This window comes from Tamandua tetradactyla, chromosome 13 (assembly GCF_023851605.1).
Source record: "Tamandua tetradactyla isolate mTamTet1 chromosome 13, mTamTet1.pri, whole genome shotgun sequence".
In the NCBI taxonomy this organism is placed as follows: domain Eukaryota; kingdom Metazoa; phylum Chordata; class Mammalia; order Pilosa; family Myrmecophagidae; genus Tamandua; species Tamandua tetradactyla.
The window spans coordinates 51,699,486-51,719,148 of record NC_135339.1 but is presented as its reverse complement, the minus strand read 5'-3'; the positions used below and the strand labels follow the sequence as shown (position 1 = coordinate 51,719,148).

The following is a 19,663-nucleotide window of genomic DNA, read 5'->3' as shown; positions in this document are numbered from 1 at the left end:
TCAAATGGAATCTTTGAGAAGAACTGACACAGCTGATGTTGATTATTTCCATTGTATCACATTTGGGCACACACATTGGTTTGGCCCATTACTGCTACTACTAAATTTAATCATTTGGTTAAGGAGATGTACATAAATTAGGAATTTTCAGTAAATTTATTTTATTGATTTGTGAATTAGTTTGTTTTAGGATTCAGTTATTTGATTCTTCCCTTTTGAAAAGACATCTAATCTTTAAAGACATATAATTACAATGAAAAAATTCTGAGACAAGTGAAAATTCTTGCAGGAATCCTCAGAACGTAGTTGAGTAAATATGAAGCTTGTATTATAAACTCACTGATAGCCCTTATGCTTTAGGTCCCAAGTCATCTAGTCTCTTGCCCTCCCTCCCATCCAGTCTTGCCTTCCAACATGAATTTCTCCCAGTCTTCCATTCCCATTTCAGGTGTTCCATCCTGGTCTGGCTCCCACCGATTGTGTGTGTGTTTTATTCTAGGTAGCTGCATGCTGTTGTCTGAATTCATCTCAGGAAGACATATTAGAGATGAGAAGAAAATGGGGCCTTCTGAGAAACTGGGGACCAGTTTGAACAAAGGAGAAGAAACAAGAACACCAACAGAAGAAACAGGTGTCATTTGTGAATAGAGGTGGGAAGAAAGAACAAAAGCCAGAGTTGGGGCTGGGATCAGACACTGTAAAGAACTATGAGAAATTGTGATGGAAAATGCCAGGGCTCTGAGACAGGGCATGAGAAACAAGTCCAAGGAATCTCAGAAATGTGTCCCTCTACAGAGCAAGGCTGGATTCTGAAAAATTCTCCAAATTTATAATTTTTCCTCAAAGCCCCAGAAAAGTTTTGTGGCACCAGAGATAACTGCTAAGATATTAAGTACTTTTGAGGAGTGTTACAAAAGAGCTCAACAGAACCAGAACACATTCTCAGTATGGGGGATGAGGCAGAGTGAACTGGTTTGCTCATAATTGTTTTCTTTTAACATGTACTATTTTTACAGCTAAGTAAGTTTTGACACCTTTAAAAAGTCAGGTTTCTAAGTCACACTGGATCATCTCCTCAAATACATGCTATTAATTAGAAAGAGCGAAGGCAAACGTACATGAAATAATGGGTTCTATCATACAAGGTACTTCACTCATTGATGCCCATTTACCTCATCAAAAAATGGGTTGTTCCCTCTCTTGATTCTTGTTCGGTGTGTCTGGCCACAGATGTGGACTTTGACCACAGGTCTTATGTTGTTGCCATTTAGCTGCCGACCCTCAATCACTCTGACACGGATCTGTAAGCACAAAAGGGAGTTGTTACTTATCCGATCGCAGTGCATGGTGTAAAAGTATTGTCAGATTTCGTTTCAGCTCTTTTACCTATGAGGATTGGTGAAACGTAGGCTTCTCATGAACCCCAAAGTATGAACCAGTGGTTGGGTGGTAGAAACCAAGAGCAGTAGCGGTGCTGAAATAGTCCAAAGTTGATCCAGAAAAGAGCAGAGCAGAGATGAGGTTGCTATGCAGATCCTAGCCTCTTCCCTGGTCTCCCTGAGCCCTGATGATGTAGTAACTCAACTCCATAGCAGTCTCCCAAGTTTAAAGCAGTGTTGAGGGCTATAAAAATTGCAATATCTGTATTTCTATTCTTTGATTAACTCTTTCCTATCACCTACGGGAAGGAAGAACTTAAAAGTTTTATTTCTGTAGGTGCCAAGATGGCAGCTTAGCAAAGTGCAAGATTTAGTTTGTCTTCCAGAACAGCTACTAAATAACTAGGAATAGTACAGAACAGCTCCTGGGGCCATGTCAGTGACTGGACACACAGCATACCCCAGTCCGGACCAGCTGGACCAGCTGCGAGCACCCCAGAACTGGGAGTTCCCCAAGCCGCAGCGACTGGTGACCCTCCCCCACAGGCTGCTTCACAGAGGGGAAAGGAAAGGGACTTTACCAGCAGCAGGAACTGAGGCCAACCAAACACCAATTATGGAATTAATTAACAAACTCTGACAATTAAAAATAGGCCCTCAGCTCAGGTGAACCTGGTCAAAATGGAGGTCGCTCACTTTTGCCTCGGCGCAAAGGGGGCAGGGCTGACAGAAAAAGAAAAAAAAAAAAAGAAACAGAGGTTTTTGTGGCTGTGTTTCTAAAAAGTCTTGACTGCCTTTGGATACAGCGGCAGGGCTTCTCAGGCTGCAACTGCCCTAGGCATAAGCAGAAACAAGCTCATTTGAGGGCTTGTCTGGAGCTCGTGCCTTCTCCACGGGAGGGGTGAAGCCCAACTCAGGTGGACTCCATCCCTTAAGGAATTCAGACACCAGAGTTTGGTAATTTGAAGCCATTAAAACCAGCCTACAACCTCTTCTCTGTCTCCACCATGCCCCCAGCAGGGAGAGTCTGACATAGTTAAAGGTGCCACATCATCTTATGCTGGTGGGACCCACAGGCAGACAAGCACCACATACTGGGCAGGATAAGAATAACAGAGACCAGAGACTTCACAGGAAAGTCTTTCAACCAACTGGGACTCACCCTCAGGGAAAACTGATGCAGGTGACTCTTTCCTCCTGATAGGAGGCCAGTTTGGTCTGGGAAAATCTGGCTGGGGTCTATAACACCTAAGTAGACCCTCCTAAGGGTGGGGTGGGGGGAAGGCACCCTACAAGCAGGGCAAGGAACAAGAAAAAAGAACTGAAAAATTCTCCTCTGTTAAACAAAACCTAAGCTACAGGTCCAGACAAAGCTGAACTGAATGTGAAAGAACACACAGACAACAAATTCATCCAGCAAGAAAACCCTAGGTAAGAGAAGAGAAAACAATCTCCAGAATAAACTAATTAAGGTAATTAAATGCCTAGACAGCAGCAAAAAATAATGAATCACATGAGGAAAATTGAAGATATGGCCCAGTGAAAGGAACAAACCAACAATTCAAAATAGATACATGAGTTGAAACAATTAATTCAAAATGTTTGAACAGACAGGGAAATCTTCATCAAAAATCAAACCAATGAACTGAGGGAGGATATAAAGAAGGCAAGGAATGAACAAAAAGAAGAAATCGAAACTCTGAAAAAAACAAATCACAGAACTTATGGGAATGAAAGGCACAGTAGAAGAGATAAAAAAAACAATGGAAACCTACAGTAGTAGATTTCGAGAGGCAGAATATAGGATTAGTGAATGGGAGAACGGAACATCTGAATTCCGACAAACAAAAGAAAATATAGGGAAAAAAATGGAAAAGTATGAGCAGGGACTCAGTGAATTGAATGACAATATGAAGCAAATATACGTGTTGTGGGTGTCCCAGAAGGATATGAGAAGGGAAAAGGAGGAGAAAACTAATGGAGGAAATTATCACTGAAAATTTCCCAACTCTTATGAAAGACTTAAAATTACAGATCCAAGAAGTACAGCGTACCCCAAACAGAATAGATCCAAATAGACGTACTCTAAGACACTTACTAATCAGAATGTCAGAGGTCAAAGAGAAAGAGAGGGTCTTGAAAGCAGCAAGAGAAAAGCAATCCATCACATACAAGGGAAGCCCAATAAGACTATGTGTAGATTTCTCAGCAGAAACCATGGAGGCGAAAAGACAGTGGGACAATATATATAAGTTACTAAAAGAGGAAAACTGCCAACCAAGAATTCTATATCCAGCAAAATTGTCCTTCAAAAATGAGGGAGAAATTAAAACATTTTCAGGCAAAAAATCACTGAGAGAATTTGTAACCAAGAGGCCAGCTCTGCAAGAAATACTAAAGGGAGCACTAGAGTCAGATACAAAAAGACAGAAGAGAGAGGTGTGGAGAAGAGTGTAGAAATGAAGACTATCAGTAAAGGTAAAAAGAAGAAAATTAGATATGACATACAAAATCCAAAAAGCAAAATGGTAGAAGAAATTAATTACTACCTGTACAGTAATAACACTAAATGTTAATGGATTAAACTACCCAATCAAAAGACATAGACTGGCAAAATGGATTAAAAAACAGGACCCATCTATATGCTGTCTACAGGAAACACATCTTAGACACAAGGATAAACATAGGTTGAAAGTGCAAGGCTGGGAAAAGATATTTCCTGCAAATAACAATCAGAAAAGAGCATGAGTAGCTATACTAACATCCAACAAATTAGACTTCAAATGTAAAACAGTTAAAAGAGACAAAGAAGGATACTATGTTTAATAAAAGGAATAATTCAGCAAGAAGACATAACAATCATAATATTTATGCACTGAGCCATAAAGCTCCAAAATACATGCAGCAAACACTGAAAACACTGAAAAGAGAAATAGACACATCTACCATAATAGTTGGAGACTTCAAATCCATACTCTAATCAATGGATAGAACATCTAGACAGAGGATCAATAGAGAAACAGAGAATTTGAACAATACAATAAATGAGCAAGACTTAACAGACATTTATAGAACATTACATCCCATAACAGCAGGATACACCTTTTTCTCAAGTGCTCATGGATCATTCTCAAGGATAGACCATATGCTGGGTCACAAAGCAAGTCTCAATAAATTTTAAAAGATTGAAATTATATAAAACACTTTCTCAGCTCATAAAGGAATGAAGTTGCCAGAAAATTCACAAATATGTGGAGGCTCAACAATACACTCTTAAACAATCAGTTGGTCAAGGAAGAAATTAAAAGAGAAATCAGTAAATATCTCAAGGAAAATGAAAATGAAAACACTACATGTCAAAACTTATGGGGCACCATAAAGGCAGTGTTAAGAGGGAAATTTATTGCCCTAAATGCATACATCAAAAAAGAAGAAAGGGCAAAAATTGAGGAATTAACAGTCCACTTGGAAGAACTAGAGAAAGAACAGCAAACTAACCCCAAAGCAAGCAAAAGGAAAGAAATAATGAAGATTAGAGCAGAAATAAATGAAACTGAGAACATGAAAACAATTGAGAAAATCAACAAAACCAGAAGTTGGTTTTATGAGAAAATCAATAAGATTGATGGACCCTTAGCAAGATTGACAAAAAGAAGAAGAGAGAGGTTGCAAATAAATAAAATCAGAAATGGAAGAGGAGACATAACCACTGACCCCGCAGAAATAAAGGAAGTAATGACAGGGATACTATGAACAACTTTATGCTAATAAATACAACAATGTAGATGAAAGGGGCAACTTCCTAGAAAGGCATGAACAACCAACTTTGACTCAAGAAGAAATAGACGACCTCAACAAACCAATCACAAGTAAACAAAATAAATCAATCATTAAGAAGCTCCCCAAAAAGAAAAGTCCAGGACCAGATGGCTTCACATGTGAATTCTACCAAACATTCCAGAAAGAACTAGTACTAATCCTGCTCAAATTCTTCAAAAAAACTGAAGAGGAGGGAAAAGCTACCTAACTCATTCTATGAAGCCAACATCGCCCTCATACCAAAGCCAGACAAAGATATTACAAAAGAAGAAAACTACAGGCCAATCTCTATAATGAATATAGATGCAAAAATCCTCAACAAAATTCCAGCAAATTGAATCCAGCAACACATTAAAAGAATTATACATCATGACCAAGTAGGATTCATCCCAGGTATGCAAGGATGGTTGAACATAAGACAATCAATTAATGTAATACACCATATCAATAAATCAAAGCAGAAAAACCACATGATCATCTCGATTGATGCAGAAAAGGCATTTGACAAAATTCAACATCTTTTCCTGTTGAAAACACTTCACAGAATAGGAATAGAAGGCAACTTCCTCAAAATGATAAAGGGAATATATGAAAAACCCACAGCTAACATCATCCTCAATGGGGAAAAACTGAAAACTTTCCCCCTAAGATCAGGAACAAAACAAGGATGTCCACTATCACCACTGTTATTCAATATTGCGTTGGAAGTTCTAGCCAAAGCAATTAGACAAGAAAAAGAAATATAAGGTATCAAAAATGGAAAGGAAGAAGTAAAATTCTCACTGTTTGCAGATGATATGATACTATATCTCAAAAACCCCGAAAAATCCACAGCAGAACTACTAGAGCTAATAAATGAGCACAGCAAAGTGGCAGGTGACAAGATCAACACTCAAAAATCTGGTAGTGTTTCTATACACTAGTAATGAACAATCTGAGGAGGAAATCAAAAAAACAATTCCATTTACAATTGCAACCAAAAGAATAAAATATTTAGGAATAAATTTAAAGGGACAAAAGACCTATACAAAGAAAACTATATGAAATAGTTAAAAGAAATCACAGAAGACCTAAATAAATGGAAGGGCATACCGTATTCATGGATTGGAAGACAAAATATAGTTAACATGTCAATTCTACCTAAATTGGTTTACAGATTCAATGCAATACCAATTAAAATCCCAACAACTTACTTTTCAGAAACAGAAAAACCAATAACCAAATTTATCTGAAAGGGTAGGGTGCCCTATATAGCTAAAAGTATCCTGAGGAAAAAAAAAATGAAGTAGGAGGTCTCACACTACCTGACTTCAAGGGGTATTATGAAGCTATAGTGATCAAAACAGCATGGTACTGGCATAAAGATAGATATATTGACCAATGAAATCAAATAGAGTGTTCAGATATAGACCCTCTCATCTATGGACAATTGATCTTTGATAAGACAGTCAAGCCAACTCACCTAGGAAAGAACAGTCTTTTCAATAAATGGGGTCCAGAGAACTGGATATCTATATACAAAAGAATGAAAGAGGACCCATATCTCACACCCTATACAAAAGCTAACTCAAAATGGATTAAAGACCTAAACATTAGATCTAACACCATAAAGCTGTTAGAAGAAAATGTAGGGAAATATCTTATAAATCTTACACTTGGAGGCAGTTTTATAGACCTTACACCCAAAGCAAGAGCATTGAAGAAAGAAAGAAAGAAATGGGAACTCCTCAAAATTAAACACTTTTGTGCATCAAAGAACTTCATCAAGAAAGTAAAAAGACAGCCTACACAATGGAAGACAATGTTTGTAAACAACATATCAGATAAATGTCTAGAATCCAGAATTTATAAAGAGATTGTTCAACTCAACAACAAAAAGACAGACAACCCAATCACAAAATGGGCAAAATATTTGAACAGACACTTCTCAGAAGAGGAAACACAAATGGCCAAAAGGCACATGAAGAAATGCTCAACTTACCTGGCTATTAGAGAAATGCAAATCAAAACAACAATGAGATATCATCCCACACCCACCAGAATGGCCATTATCAATAAAACAGAAAATGACAAGTGCTGGAGAGGATGTGGAAAAAGAGGCAAACTTAACCACTGTTGGTGGGAATATCAAACGGTACAAAGGCTGTGGAAGGCAGTTTGGTGGTTCCTCAAAAAGCTAAATATAGAATTGCCATATGACCTGGCAATTCCATTGCTAGGTATCTACTCAGAGGACATGAGGGCAAGGACACAAATGGACATTTGCACACCAATGTTTATAGCATCATTATTTACAATTGTGAAGAGATGGAAACAGCCAAAATGTCCATCAACAGACGAGTGGCTAAACAAACTGTGGTATATACATACAATGGAATATTATGCAGCTGTAAGACAAAATAAAGTTATGAAGTATGTAACAAAATGGATGGACCTTAAGGACATTATGCTTAGTGAGATTAGCCAAAAACAAAAGGACAAATACCATATGGTCTCACTGATATGAACTGACATAAGTGAATAAACTTGGAATATTTTTTTGGTAACAGAGACCATCAGGAGATAGAAATAGGGTAAGATACTGGATAATTGGAGCTGAAGGGATACAGATTGTGCAACAGGACTGAATGTAAAAACTCAGAAATGGACAGCACAATATTACCTAACTGTAATACAATTTTGTTAAAACACTGAATGAAGCTGAATGTGAGAATGATAGAGGGAGGAAGGCTGGGGGCACAAATGAAATCAGAAAGACAGATAGACGATAAAGATTGAGATGGTATAATCTAGGAATGCCTAGAATATATAATGATAGTGACTAAATGTACAAATTTTAAAAATGTTTTTGCATGAGGAAGAACAAAGGAATGTCATTAGTGCAGGGTGCTGAAAATAGATGGTAATTAATATTTTAAAATTTCAACTTATGTGTGAGACTAAAGCAAAAAATGTTTATTTGTTACAAAATTTATATTTTGACTAGTGCATTTCCTAATATAACTTATGTAGATAGCTTAATTGAACACCATAAGTACATGGAACCTTGAGTAGGACATGAGATTTTGTTGGTTTGTCCAGAGTGATGTCTTGATAAGTCCCAGAGTGATTTGATCAGTGAATAAAAAAGTATTTGCAAAGTCCCTTTTGGGGAATGGTGAGAACAGGGAAAATTCAACTTCCCCACGTTGAATTCTTGATATTCTCACAAGCAGTGTGGACAACCAAAGCTATAGGCTGAGCCCCCAGTCTTGGGGTTTGTTCATTAGAAACTTAATCCCACATAGGACAGGTCAAGCCTATTAAAATTAGGCCTAAGAGTCACCCCCAAGAGAATGTCTTTTGTTGCTCAGATGTGGTCTCTCTCTCCAGCCAATACAACAAACTCACCACCCTCCCCCAATCCATATGGGACATGACTCCCAGGGGTGTGAACCTTCCTGGCAACGTGGGACAGAAATCCTAGAATGAGCTGAGACTCAGCATCAAGGGATTGAGAAAACCTTCTCGACCAAAAGGGGGAAGAGAGAAATGAGACAAAGTGTCAATGGCTGAGAGATTCCAAACAGAGTTGAGAGGCTATCCTGGAGGTTATTCTTACGCATTAAGTAGATATCACCTTGTTATCCAAGATGTAGTGGAGAGGCTGGAGTGAACTGCCTGAAAATGTAGAGCTGTGTTCCAGTAGCCATGTTTCTTGAAGATGATTGTATAATGATAAAGCTTTCACAATGTGACTGTGTGATTGTGAAAACCTTGTGTGTGATGCTCCTTTTATCTACCTTGTCAACAGATGAGTAGAACATATGGAATAAAAATAAATAATAGGGGGAACAAATGCTAAAATAAATTTAGTTTGAAATGCTAGTGATCAATGAAAGGGAGGGGTAAGGGGTATGGTATGTATATATATTTTTTCTGTTGTCTTTTTATTTCTTTTTCCGAATAGATGCAAATGTTCCAAGAAATGATCATGATGATGAATATGCAACTATGTGATGATATTGTGAGTTACTGACTATATATGCAGAACGGAATGATCAAAATAGGAATGTTTGCATTTATTTGGTGGGTTTTTATTTTTTTGGTATTTAAAGGAATAAAATAAAGAAATTATTAAAAAAAAAGTTTTTAATAATTTCTTTCAAGAGCCTCATCTGGCTTGACTAAATCCACTTCTGCAAACAGAAGAAAGATGGAGAGCTCTTGCAATTGAGTATATGCACTGATGTCCCTTTTTACTGGTTGAGCCACTGCCCACAGCAATAGGTCCATCCTAACATTATTATAATTGCGGAAGACGGACCATGCAGTAGTTAAATGAGGGTACAGAAGCACTTGGAGCATTTCTACCTGGAAGTCCTGTGGCTTGTTGGACAGCATTCGCCGGCTTTTCTTTCCTTTGGTGAGCCTCCGAGCAAGATGAGCTTCTGACACTGTTCCAGCTGATACTCTGGGTCCAGTCCCCCTGACTATAGCCTCCAATTGCTCCTCGTCACCTTCATCTTCTTCCTCTTCTCCTAAAACATGAGAAAGGAATGCAGTGAGACATGGACTTTACTCTGAAATTTCTGAACATGCCAATTTTCCTGCCATGGAGAGTTTCATCCACCATTATGTTCCTAAGGCAGCAGGTGAAGATGATCTTGATGACATTGACTTGAGAGCTGTGAATGACTCAGATACATAGTTTATGAAAGAAAATGTGTTAGTGGTGGATCAGAGCAACTTATTCAGGATACTGTCAAAGAGAACAAGAGAGGACCAGAGATTGTGGGGATCACAGAAACAGCATGGCACAGTCAGACTCAGCCAGAAATAACTGGGTCTCATCTCAGGACCCACCCTGAGGTCATGGGGACTTTCTTTGGTTAAATGTGAAGGGATGAGGAAATGTCGTAGAACCGGAGCCTTGCAAAGAGAGACTTCATGCTTCTCACCGCAGGTCTTCTGTCTAGAGGTTTTTCCATGAGAGTTTTTGTACCGTCTCTTTTCTGTTTCACCCTCTGAATTCACCAGTCCATCTCTACACTCATGGCAGAAGAGAAATACAGCTCTAGTTTTCTTTGAAAGACACCAAAGTGGTCATCTTGCCTTGCCTTCATCTACTAGCTTCTTCATTTCAACACACATCTGCCCCCTCATCTATTCCCCTAGCTTTCCTCACACTCCAGGAGAGAAAAGTTTCTCCTGCTTAGTAGAGTGACCCCACCCCGCTCCTTCCCACCCTGCCAGAGGTCCCATTTCCTCCTGATTCTTTCAGGACCCACCACAGATTACTCCCTCCAGTATCTCCAATGGGTCTTTCTTTACTAGGTACCTTCCTTTGTCTTCAAATATGCACAAATCTTTTTCTTTTTAAAAAGGAAAAATAAAAATACAAACATTCCACCAATTCTGTCTACTACATCTCCCTTTCTTTTATTCACAAATTTTTTCAAGCACACTGCCAACCCCAGCTTTTCTTCTGATTCAAAAAAGACTGAATATAGCTAATTTCTATAATATAATTGAAGAGAAACTTGACCACTAACCACCTTGTCAAAAAATATATATCAGCATTAACTCCCTCAACTTTTGGATTCTGAATATTCCCTCTTTACAATGCAAAGCCAGGTAAAAGAATTAATTTCTACAGGGAGACATTTGTTAGTCATTCATACCCTAGTATGAATTAGTCCAATCACAGTGCCATGCAGCATGGCTCTTTAAAGCTTGAACTCTGGAGCCATGATGCCTTGGTTCAAATACCAGTTTCAAGATATGTGAATTTGGGTGAATTTCTTAATTTCTTTTAGTTTCAGTTTCCTAATTTACACAATAAAGGGGGTGGGTGGGTGTTACAGTTTGCTAGCTGCAGGAATGCAATAGACCAGAAACGGAGTGGCTTTTTAAAAAGGGGAATTTCTTAGGTTGCCAGTTTACAGTTCTAAGGATGAGAAACTGTCCCAATTAAAACAAGTCTACAGAAATGCCCAATCTAAGACATCCAGGGAAAGACACCTTGGTTCAAGAAGACCGATGAAGTTCAGGGTTTCTTTCTCAAGCAGAAGGGCACATGGCAAAGACAGTCACAGTTTCTCTCTCATCTGGAAAGGCACATGGTGAACACAGTCAGGGTTTCTCTCTCATCTGGAAGGGTACATGGTGAGCACAGCGTCATCTGCTAGCTTTCTCTCCTGGCTTCCTGTTTCATGAAGCTCCCCGGGAGGCATTTTCCTTCTTCATCTCCAAAGGTCGCTGCCTGGTGGACTCTGCTTCTAGTGGCTATGTTGTTCTGCTCTGCTTTCTCTGAATCTCTCTCATTCTCCAAAATGTTTCCTCTTTTATAGGACTTCAGAAACTAATCAAAACCAACCCAAATGGGTGGAGACATGTCGTCACCTAATACAGTTTAACAACCACTCTTGATCAAATCACATCTCCAGGGAGATGATCTAATTACAAATTCAAACATACAGTATTGAGTAGGAATTATTCTGCCTTTACAAAACGGGATTTTGATTAAAACATGGCTTTTCTAGGGGACATACATCCTTTCAAATCAGCACAGTGGGATAATAGTAGGCTTACTATAAAGATAAAATTAATCTATATTCAAAGCTTTTAACAGAGTGCCTGGCACAGAGAGAAGAACACACCTAACTTTTTTTTTAAAAATGTTTTTAAATTTTAGTTTTGCTGAGAAATCAGTTTTGATTAGAAGTTATTTTGGAGCAAAGAACCGTTCCTGAGGAGTGGCACTGTGGGAGGTGGCTGGAGCTATACATGGACAACACTGTGGACCAGGGCACAGATTGAGGAAGGGCAACCCCAAAGAAGTAAAAGATCTCCTCAAATGTAATCTTCAACACCCATTCATTCATCTTTAGCCCATCCTAGTCTGGTTTCTGCTCTTAGGTCAACATGACCTCTTCTGGTTAAGCTCAGTACCCTTTTCTGAATCCTCTTGCTCAGTCTTCCATGGCATTGGACCTTGGGGCACACACATACTAATTTGGGTCATCCCAGCTCTCCTCCTACCATTGTGACTAACCCTTTTCAGGTTCTTCTGTAGGCCCCTCTTTTTTTCTCTTACCCGCTGAGTGTGACTTCAAACTCTGTCCCGAGCCCTCTGTTCATTTGGTTCAACACTCTCTGGATCCATATTTCACACTTCCTTCAAGGAGCCATAGATCCATACGATGTTAGACTAGAGGGGATGTTAGTGCTCCTCTGTCCAACCTGCTTCCTCACCCCATTTTACATATGGAAAATGTGAAGTCAAGAGAGCTGAAGTAGCTTGTTTATATTAGCTTATTAGGAACTGGGCTGAAATCAGGACTAAGTGTTTAAGATGCCAGCAAACCCCATAGAAGCCCAATATGGGCAACATCTGTCTTTGTCTTCTGCAAGATCATCTGGGTCTCTTCATCCCTGTCCTTAAAGGGTCTCCAAGAAGAAGGAGGTACATACTATTCCTCTTGGGGTACTTGAATCCAAGTTCCTGGAAAGTCCTTCCTCCTATGCTTCACCAGGTGAATGCCACTCCTTCCTCAAGTTCAGAAGAAATATACTGTCATGTCAGAGGCCTTCCTCATCTCTTTCACATGAAGTTAGTCATACCCTCTTCTTGGCTCCTATCCACAAAACAGTGTTCTATTCCCTTCACACCATATAGTCTTGTATCTACTGTTAACTCATAGGCCTCCTTATGCCCTACACTCATCAGAAGCAGGGGGGTTCCCTTTTCTTCTTCCTATCTGCCCCTGTGCCTTACACAAATCCTGGTACACAGAAGGGTCTCAATAGATGTGGAGAAGGGAAAAAGAGGAGAAAAACTAATGGAGGAAATTATCACTGAAAATTTCCCAACTCTTATGAAAGATTTAAAATTACAGATCTAAGAAGTGCAGCATACCCCAAAGAGGATAGATCCAAATAGACATACTCCAAGATACTTACTAATCAGAATGTCAGAGGTCAAAGAGAAAGAGAGGATCTTGAAAGCAGCAAAAGAAAGGCAATCCATCACATACAAGGGAAACCCAATAAGACTATGTATAGATTTCTCAGCAGAAACCATGGAGGCGAAAAACAGTGGGACGATATATTTAAGTTACTAAAAGAGAAAAACTGCCAACCAAGAATCCTATATCCAGCAAAATTGTCCTTCAAAAATGAGGGAGAAATTAAAACATTTTCAGTCAAAGCCACCACTGCTTGAGAAAGAAATAACTCAGAGCACTTGCCTACAGGAGGCTCTGTACATAAAGATTAGTACATCAATGGTGCATTTACAGTTATCTTCATAAAATTTGCTCTTGCTAACCAGGACCAGACAGAAAATTATTAAGTTTTAGGCTAGCCTGTTAGAGAGGATGGGACAAGGGGAAAAGACATTAAAAAATAACTGGAAGATCTCTGTGCTTTCTTAGAGCCAGGGAATGAAGGGTCAGGATGAATATGATTTCCTGGAATTCGGTAAAAAATTTTCCTAAGTCTTTTCATATGTCAAGGTACTAAATTAATTAAGAAATAATTTTTTAATATGATAACTGTATTTCTCACTTGATAAAGTGATCAATAAATGTAAAGTGACAAGTTATCATCTATGTTCTAATTATTTAAAATGACTAGGTGGAGGCTGTCTTTTGTGTCTTTCCAGTTCCCTCCTCCTATTTCTCAAGTCTACAAGGGAGACCCAATCTATTGGCCACATTTTCTCCATTTCCTGCTTCCTTCATGGCCTCATTTTTCCTCAACTGTTGGCTCTCAGCACTCTCACTTCTTCCTTCCATGCAGAAGGGAGTATGCCATCAGTCACTCAGATGATCCTTGAGCTGCAAGCCATCCCCGCCTGTCTCCATCATCTTTATGTGTCTGCAGCTTGCCAGGGAAAAAGGCCCCATTAGAGATTCCCAATGATGGCAACTCCTAGGAATGGCTGAGGAAAAGAAACCTTTCCCCAATCACCACTGGCTTCCTCTTGGCCAGGGGAGATCCTGAAAATCAGACCTTCCTCCTGCCAGCAGGCCCTTTATCCAAACACACTCCCTACTCCTATCTTTACTGCCTAAGCACTAATTGGACCACCATCTCCCTTAATCCTTTTCCATCCTTGATGGAGAGCCCTTTTTGGAATATTTTATGCTTTTTCTTTTCAATATTTACTATTTCCCCTCTTTCTCTGGAGTCTTGAAAGACCACTCTCTGCCTATAATAGTAATTTTGCTTCTCATAATGAAGTCTTGTTAACGTGGTAGTGCTGGTCAAGGCAGAATTTATCTTGGACCGCAGGTCATTGCAAAATCATCAGAACAAAGGGCTGGTAGAATAGCAACTTCAGTCAAATTTAAATGTACAAAGCAGAACAGAACAGAATATTTTCCTAAGCATGAAAACATGTAACATTTTGGAGATGACATGTTGATTCAGCTGGAATGTTGCATAATAACATTTCTGGTTTTCTAAAATGCTAGAAGTTAGATGAATGTGCCTATTTCTGACCATGTGATTCATAACCTACCCCCCCACCCCAATTCTTGGGTAAATATCAGTAGGCGTTCCCTAGGACTCTTCTGGCATGGTTCCAATATGTAGATCAGAGCAAAGGTAATATAGGAGAGCTTCTAACCAACCAGCAGGGCAAACACAGCTCTGCTGGGAAATTTTGGAGACAATGAGCTACTCTGAGAAACACTGCCCAGACAGCTCTGTCTGAACCTGGCCAAGATAAGATCATCATACAGATGGGGGCTGGGAGCGGGGTAGGAGCTAAATTAGACTCCAGATCAGCTAAATTAGACTTTTTGGAGATGGGTTCCATAAATCTGCACAAAGATCTCTCTTGCTGATTTTTTTTTTTTTTTTTTTTTTTAAAGGAAAGACAGAGAGAAGGAAGGAAGGAAGGAAGAAAGGGAAACATCTTTAAACATTTTCTTGTTTTATTGTATTCTGTTTCTCCGTTTTTGTTACATGGGCTTGGGCCGGGAATCGAACCGAGGTTCTCCGGCATAGCAGGCAAGCACTTTGCCCGCTGAGCCACCGCGGCCCGCCCCTCTCTTGCTGATTTTAACATGTCTAAATTTAAGAACCACTTTTCTGTTATGATCGCTTTGATTTTTCTAAATATCCAAGAAAAAATGGACCTATTGCAGCTTACTGGAGAAGCCATTTGATCAAAGACCCAATTCTGGAAATAGTACCTGCAAGAATCTTATAGCACATTAATCATCTTCCAGTTCAACTCTGACCATGTAATTCTTTTGTTCAAAAAACATTCCATGGGTCTCCATGGTTTGTCCATCATGAACAAATGTCTCAGCCAGGCACTCATAGCCCTTGGAATCATGCTTCCCTCTCATGACACCTCTGGAGGAAACACATCACTTTCAACTATCCACTTGTGTTCCACCAAAATGCCCTTCTTGAAAGAAAAGTGTTAAACCATATCCATTATCCATCCTTCATTCACTCATTTATTTATTTACTGAACCAATGAAGCATTTATTGAGTAATTATAATATATCAAGTATTGAACTAAGCACTAAAAGAATACAGTCAAAATAGCTAAAGAAGCATTTTTTCTAGGAAATTGTTTCTCTTTTGACAACCAATTATACATTCTCCTCTCCTTTGATATCTCCTCCAATAATTTACTTTTTCTTCTCCTGAGGAATTTATTAAATACAACCCTGGGTTATAGTTATTCATATTATATGTGAATATAATACATATTCATATATATTATATGCCTTTCTGCAGAACTGTAAGCTTCTTGGGGCAAAACAATGCCTTATTCACCTCTATATGCCTCATAGACAGGTGTCATGTTTTCTGAACTAGATCAAATTTAATTTTGCAAAGACTCTTTTCATTTTGTATGCTATATGGTAGGGGTCACACTTCATTCTTTTTCCATGTGAGTATCCCCTTATTGCAGCACCATTTGTTGAATTTTTTTTTGTTCGCTTATTTGTTTTTTTGTTTGGGATGTGCATGGGCTGAGAATCAAACCTGGGTCTTCCACATGGCAGGTGATAATTCTACCACTGAACCACCCTTGTTCCCCCTAATATTAAGCAAAGTGACTTTGGTATTTGTAGAATGAAATAAATTTGAAGGAGTAAAGTCTGGCACTGAATGAGTTTTTGCATTTTTATAGTTGGACAAAGCACAATTACACAGCTGGTTCTTCAAAAACAGATGTTAGATTTTAAAATAGTTTATCCCAGCCATGAGAATTAGGTTACAGTCAAGCTGACAGACAGGTGGTGAATCAAGTTGCCATGGTAACAGGTTTTCAGGTGGTCAAGCCTATGGTCTGGGTCAGCCCACCCCTCTGTCAGAGGAACAGTCTCAGAGGTGGGTCAATCAAAAGTATACCTATGACATCACAAACATCAATCAAGCCACCAAAGCCCTAGCATCTATAAGCTTTGTCATCTCCATTTAAGAGTTGCAGGAAGGCATTCCTTAAAAACCCCTGAAGTGTTCAATTCCTGCGACTCATTAGTCATAATCTGTTTCAACATGTAGGGATGACTTTTCCTGAAAATCTTCACTTTGGTTTCCTAACATTAATATTTCAAATTTCTCCTTTGCAGGATCTAATATGATGACTTTAAAAATTGGTAACAGTAGTTGTTAGTGCTTATCTTAGGAAGTAGGAATGGTAAGAGATTTTTGCATTTGTCATATTTCTATGAGGCTTACATTTTTATAAGTAGGTTAACTTAAAAAAATCAACAAGCCTGAATTGTTAAAAATTTGAAAAAAAATAGGAGAGGCAGATTCTTAATATTTTTATATAGAATGGTAAAGATTTTTTTTTGAGCATCAATTGAAAGGAAGAGAGAACAATAAATTCAGGGCCAGATGTCCTGTTCATGTCATTAAGGTGTATGATGGTGAAGGTGTGGCTATCTTACTCTTATTTATCTGGCTCATATTTGTTGGTCTTTTCATCCCTAGAACTGTAAGTTTGCCACCACCCCCTACTTTAGTGTCTTCCCTAGCATGGAACTGTAGTAGTACTTAAAATATCTTTGCTGAGTTGAATTATCATGCAAGAATAAAACCTTTTTCCTTGAAATAGCCAGATAGTGGAAGATATTTGGAAGATTTAAAAAAAAAAAAAGATGAAGGAAAGCTTCCTTTAGTCACATTATGAAGCTAATATTTGGAATGCCCTCTTGACTCGGCTTTAGTGAATATTAATTTTATAGGACAAAGACAATACATTCAGATCAAAGAAACCTGTTCATTTTTTAAATAAAGAAATTTCACTTCATCATCTCACTTTTATCAGCACTTGGTAACATTCTTTGTTTTGAATCCAAATGAAAGCAGCCCAAGTTCTGGTTCATTTCCTTCTCTCAGTTCAGCAGTGATAAGAACTTCTGGGGAAGAAAGCTTTGGCTACCCTTACACGACTGCTGGTCCCTGAGCCTGTAGTGAGTCAGCTTCTTCAGGAGATGGGCTGATGCTTTCGGTCCACAGGTACCACTTGGAGCATTAGTAATGCAAAGGGACTCTTGGGTGGGAAGGACTTTTTCCCAAGTGGGCTTAAAAGTTCAAGAGTTGGTGCTTTTCTCATTTCTAAGGATGATGCTTTTTGCTCCAGGAAAATTCCATGTTTTTGATACTGGGGTTTCTGAGCTTGAGCTCATATGGGTCCATCTCAGGACACAGGACCTCCTCCACACTTAGAACAGTTTGATAAATTGCTTGTTCTCAAAGACATTCTGGTCCACTGGGACAAAATATTTTAAAAAAACAAACAACTAAAAGATCTTTAAAAAGAAGCATTTGGTCATCTCAACATGACTCTGAGTTAAACCAGATTATTTTCTTCTAATAGCTCTGCTTTTTTAGAGCAACTTGAATGTTCAGAGTGTGCTACCCAGCTGAGCTCATGATTACAAGCCATCCGGAATTGTTTTTGTAATAATAATGATAGGTATCATTAATGTAGCACTTACTATATGCCAGGCACTGGGCATTCTTTACATGCAATCTCTCATTTAATCTTCACAACTTTATGATGTAGTTAGTGCTGTTATCCCCACAATCCAGTGAAAAGGAGCTAGAAAGCTGAGATTCAGAAAGATTAAGTGGCTTACCCACGGTCACATGGCTGATTAACAATGGACAAAGAATTCAACCTAGGCTGGGCTGATCTCAAAGGCCTTGCTCTTTTTTTTGGCCTATTTTTATTTATTTAATTTTTATTATAGAAGTTGTGGGTTTATAGAACAATTGTTGAAAAAATACAGGGTTCCCATACACCATCCCACCACCAACACTTGCATTGGTGTGGAAAATTTGATATAATTGATAACACTTTTTTTGGTAATTCTATTTTTTTAACAGTAGTTACACTTATTACAGATTATTAAAATAGTACTATAACTACTATAACTGGATTTTTTTTTAATATTCTAAATATTATACCCTTATCAGATACATGGTTTGCAAATATTTTCTCCCATTCTGTATGTTGTCGCTTCATTTTCTTGATATCTTTTGATACAGAAAAGTTTTTAATTTTTTAAAAATTTTTAAATTTTAATTAATTTATTTATTAATTAAAAAATTTAACAACAAACTAACTAAAACATTAACATGTGATCATTTCGTTCTACATATATAATCAGTCATTCACAATATCATCACTCAGTTGCATATTCATCATTTCTTAGAACATTCGCATCAACTCAGAAAAAGAAATAAAAAGACAACAGAAAAAGAAATAAAATGAAAACAGAAAAAAAAGATTATATATACCATACCCCTTACCCCTTGCTTTCATTGATCACTAGCATGTCAATCTAAGTTTAACATTTGTTCCCCCTATTATTCATTTGTATGCAGTATGTTTTACTCGTCTGTTGATAAGGTGGATAAAAGGAGCATCAGACACAAGGTTTTCACAATCACACAGTCACATTGTGAAAGCTATATCATTATACAATCATCTTCAAGAAACATGGCTACTGGAACACAGCTCTACATTTTCAGGCAGTTCCCTCCAGCCTCTCCATTACATCTTGGATAACAAGGTGATATCTACTTAATGTGTAAGAATAACCTCCAGGATAACCTCTTGACTCTGTTTGGAATCTCTCAGCCATTGACACTTTGTCTCATTTCACTCTTCCCCCTTTTGGTCCAGAAGGTTTTCTCAATGCTCAAAGGCCTTGCTCTTATCCACCATGTTTCACCTTATGAGACAAAAAGTCTTGTCTTAAAACTGTACTGAAAGTTTCTGGAGGGCAAGAGCTGTATCTTAAAAAACACATCACCCCTGGCATTACAACATGTAACAATAGCACTCAAGAAGCCCAACAATCATTTCACTCAATAAATATGAATAAATGGTATGACACTAACCTCTGTAATTTGTAAAGTCTACTCTTTTCACTTAAATGAAACACTGTTATGTCTTCCCCAAAGACCTGGCTAAAAGGTAACATTTAACA

The 19,663-nt window shown here is 38.3% G+C and overlaps 1 protein-coding gene across 3 annotated transcripts in view; it reads right to left on the bottom strand.

Annotated features, from left to right (window-relative positions):
* Positions 1–19,663, bottom strand: part of MYOF (myoferlin) — a 180,366-nt gene that overhangs the window by 98,414 nt on the left and 62,289 nt on the right. For all 3 annotated transcript variants that reach the window (XM_077125411.1, XM_077125412.1, XM_077125413.1), the window contains exons 6-7: positions 9,552–9,718; positions 1,173–1,301 (exon numbers count right to left, since the gene is read on the bottom strand). In XM_077125411.1, coding sequence (XP_076981526.1) covers positions 1,173–1,301; positions 9,552–9,718 — 296 coding nt within the window. The remainder of the gene's footprint in view (positions 1–1,172; positions 1,302–9,551; positions 9,719–19,663) is intronic.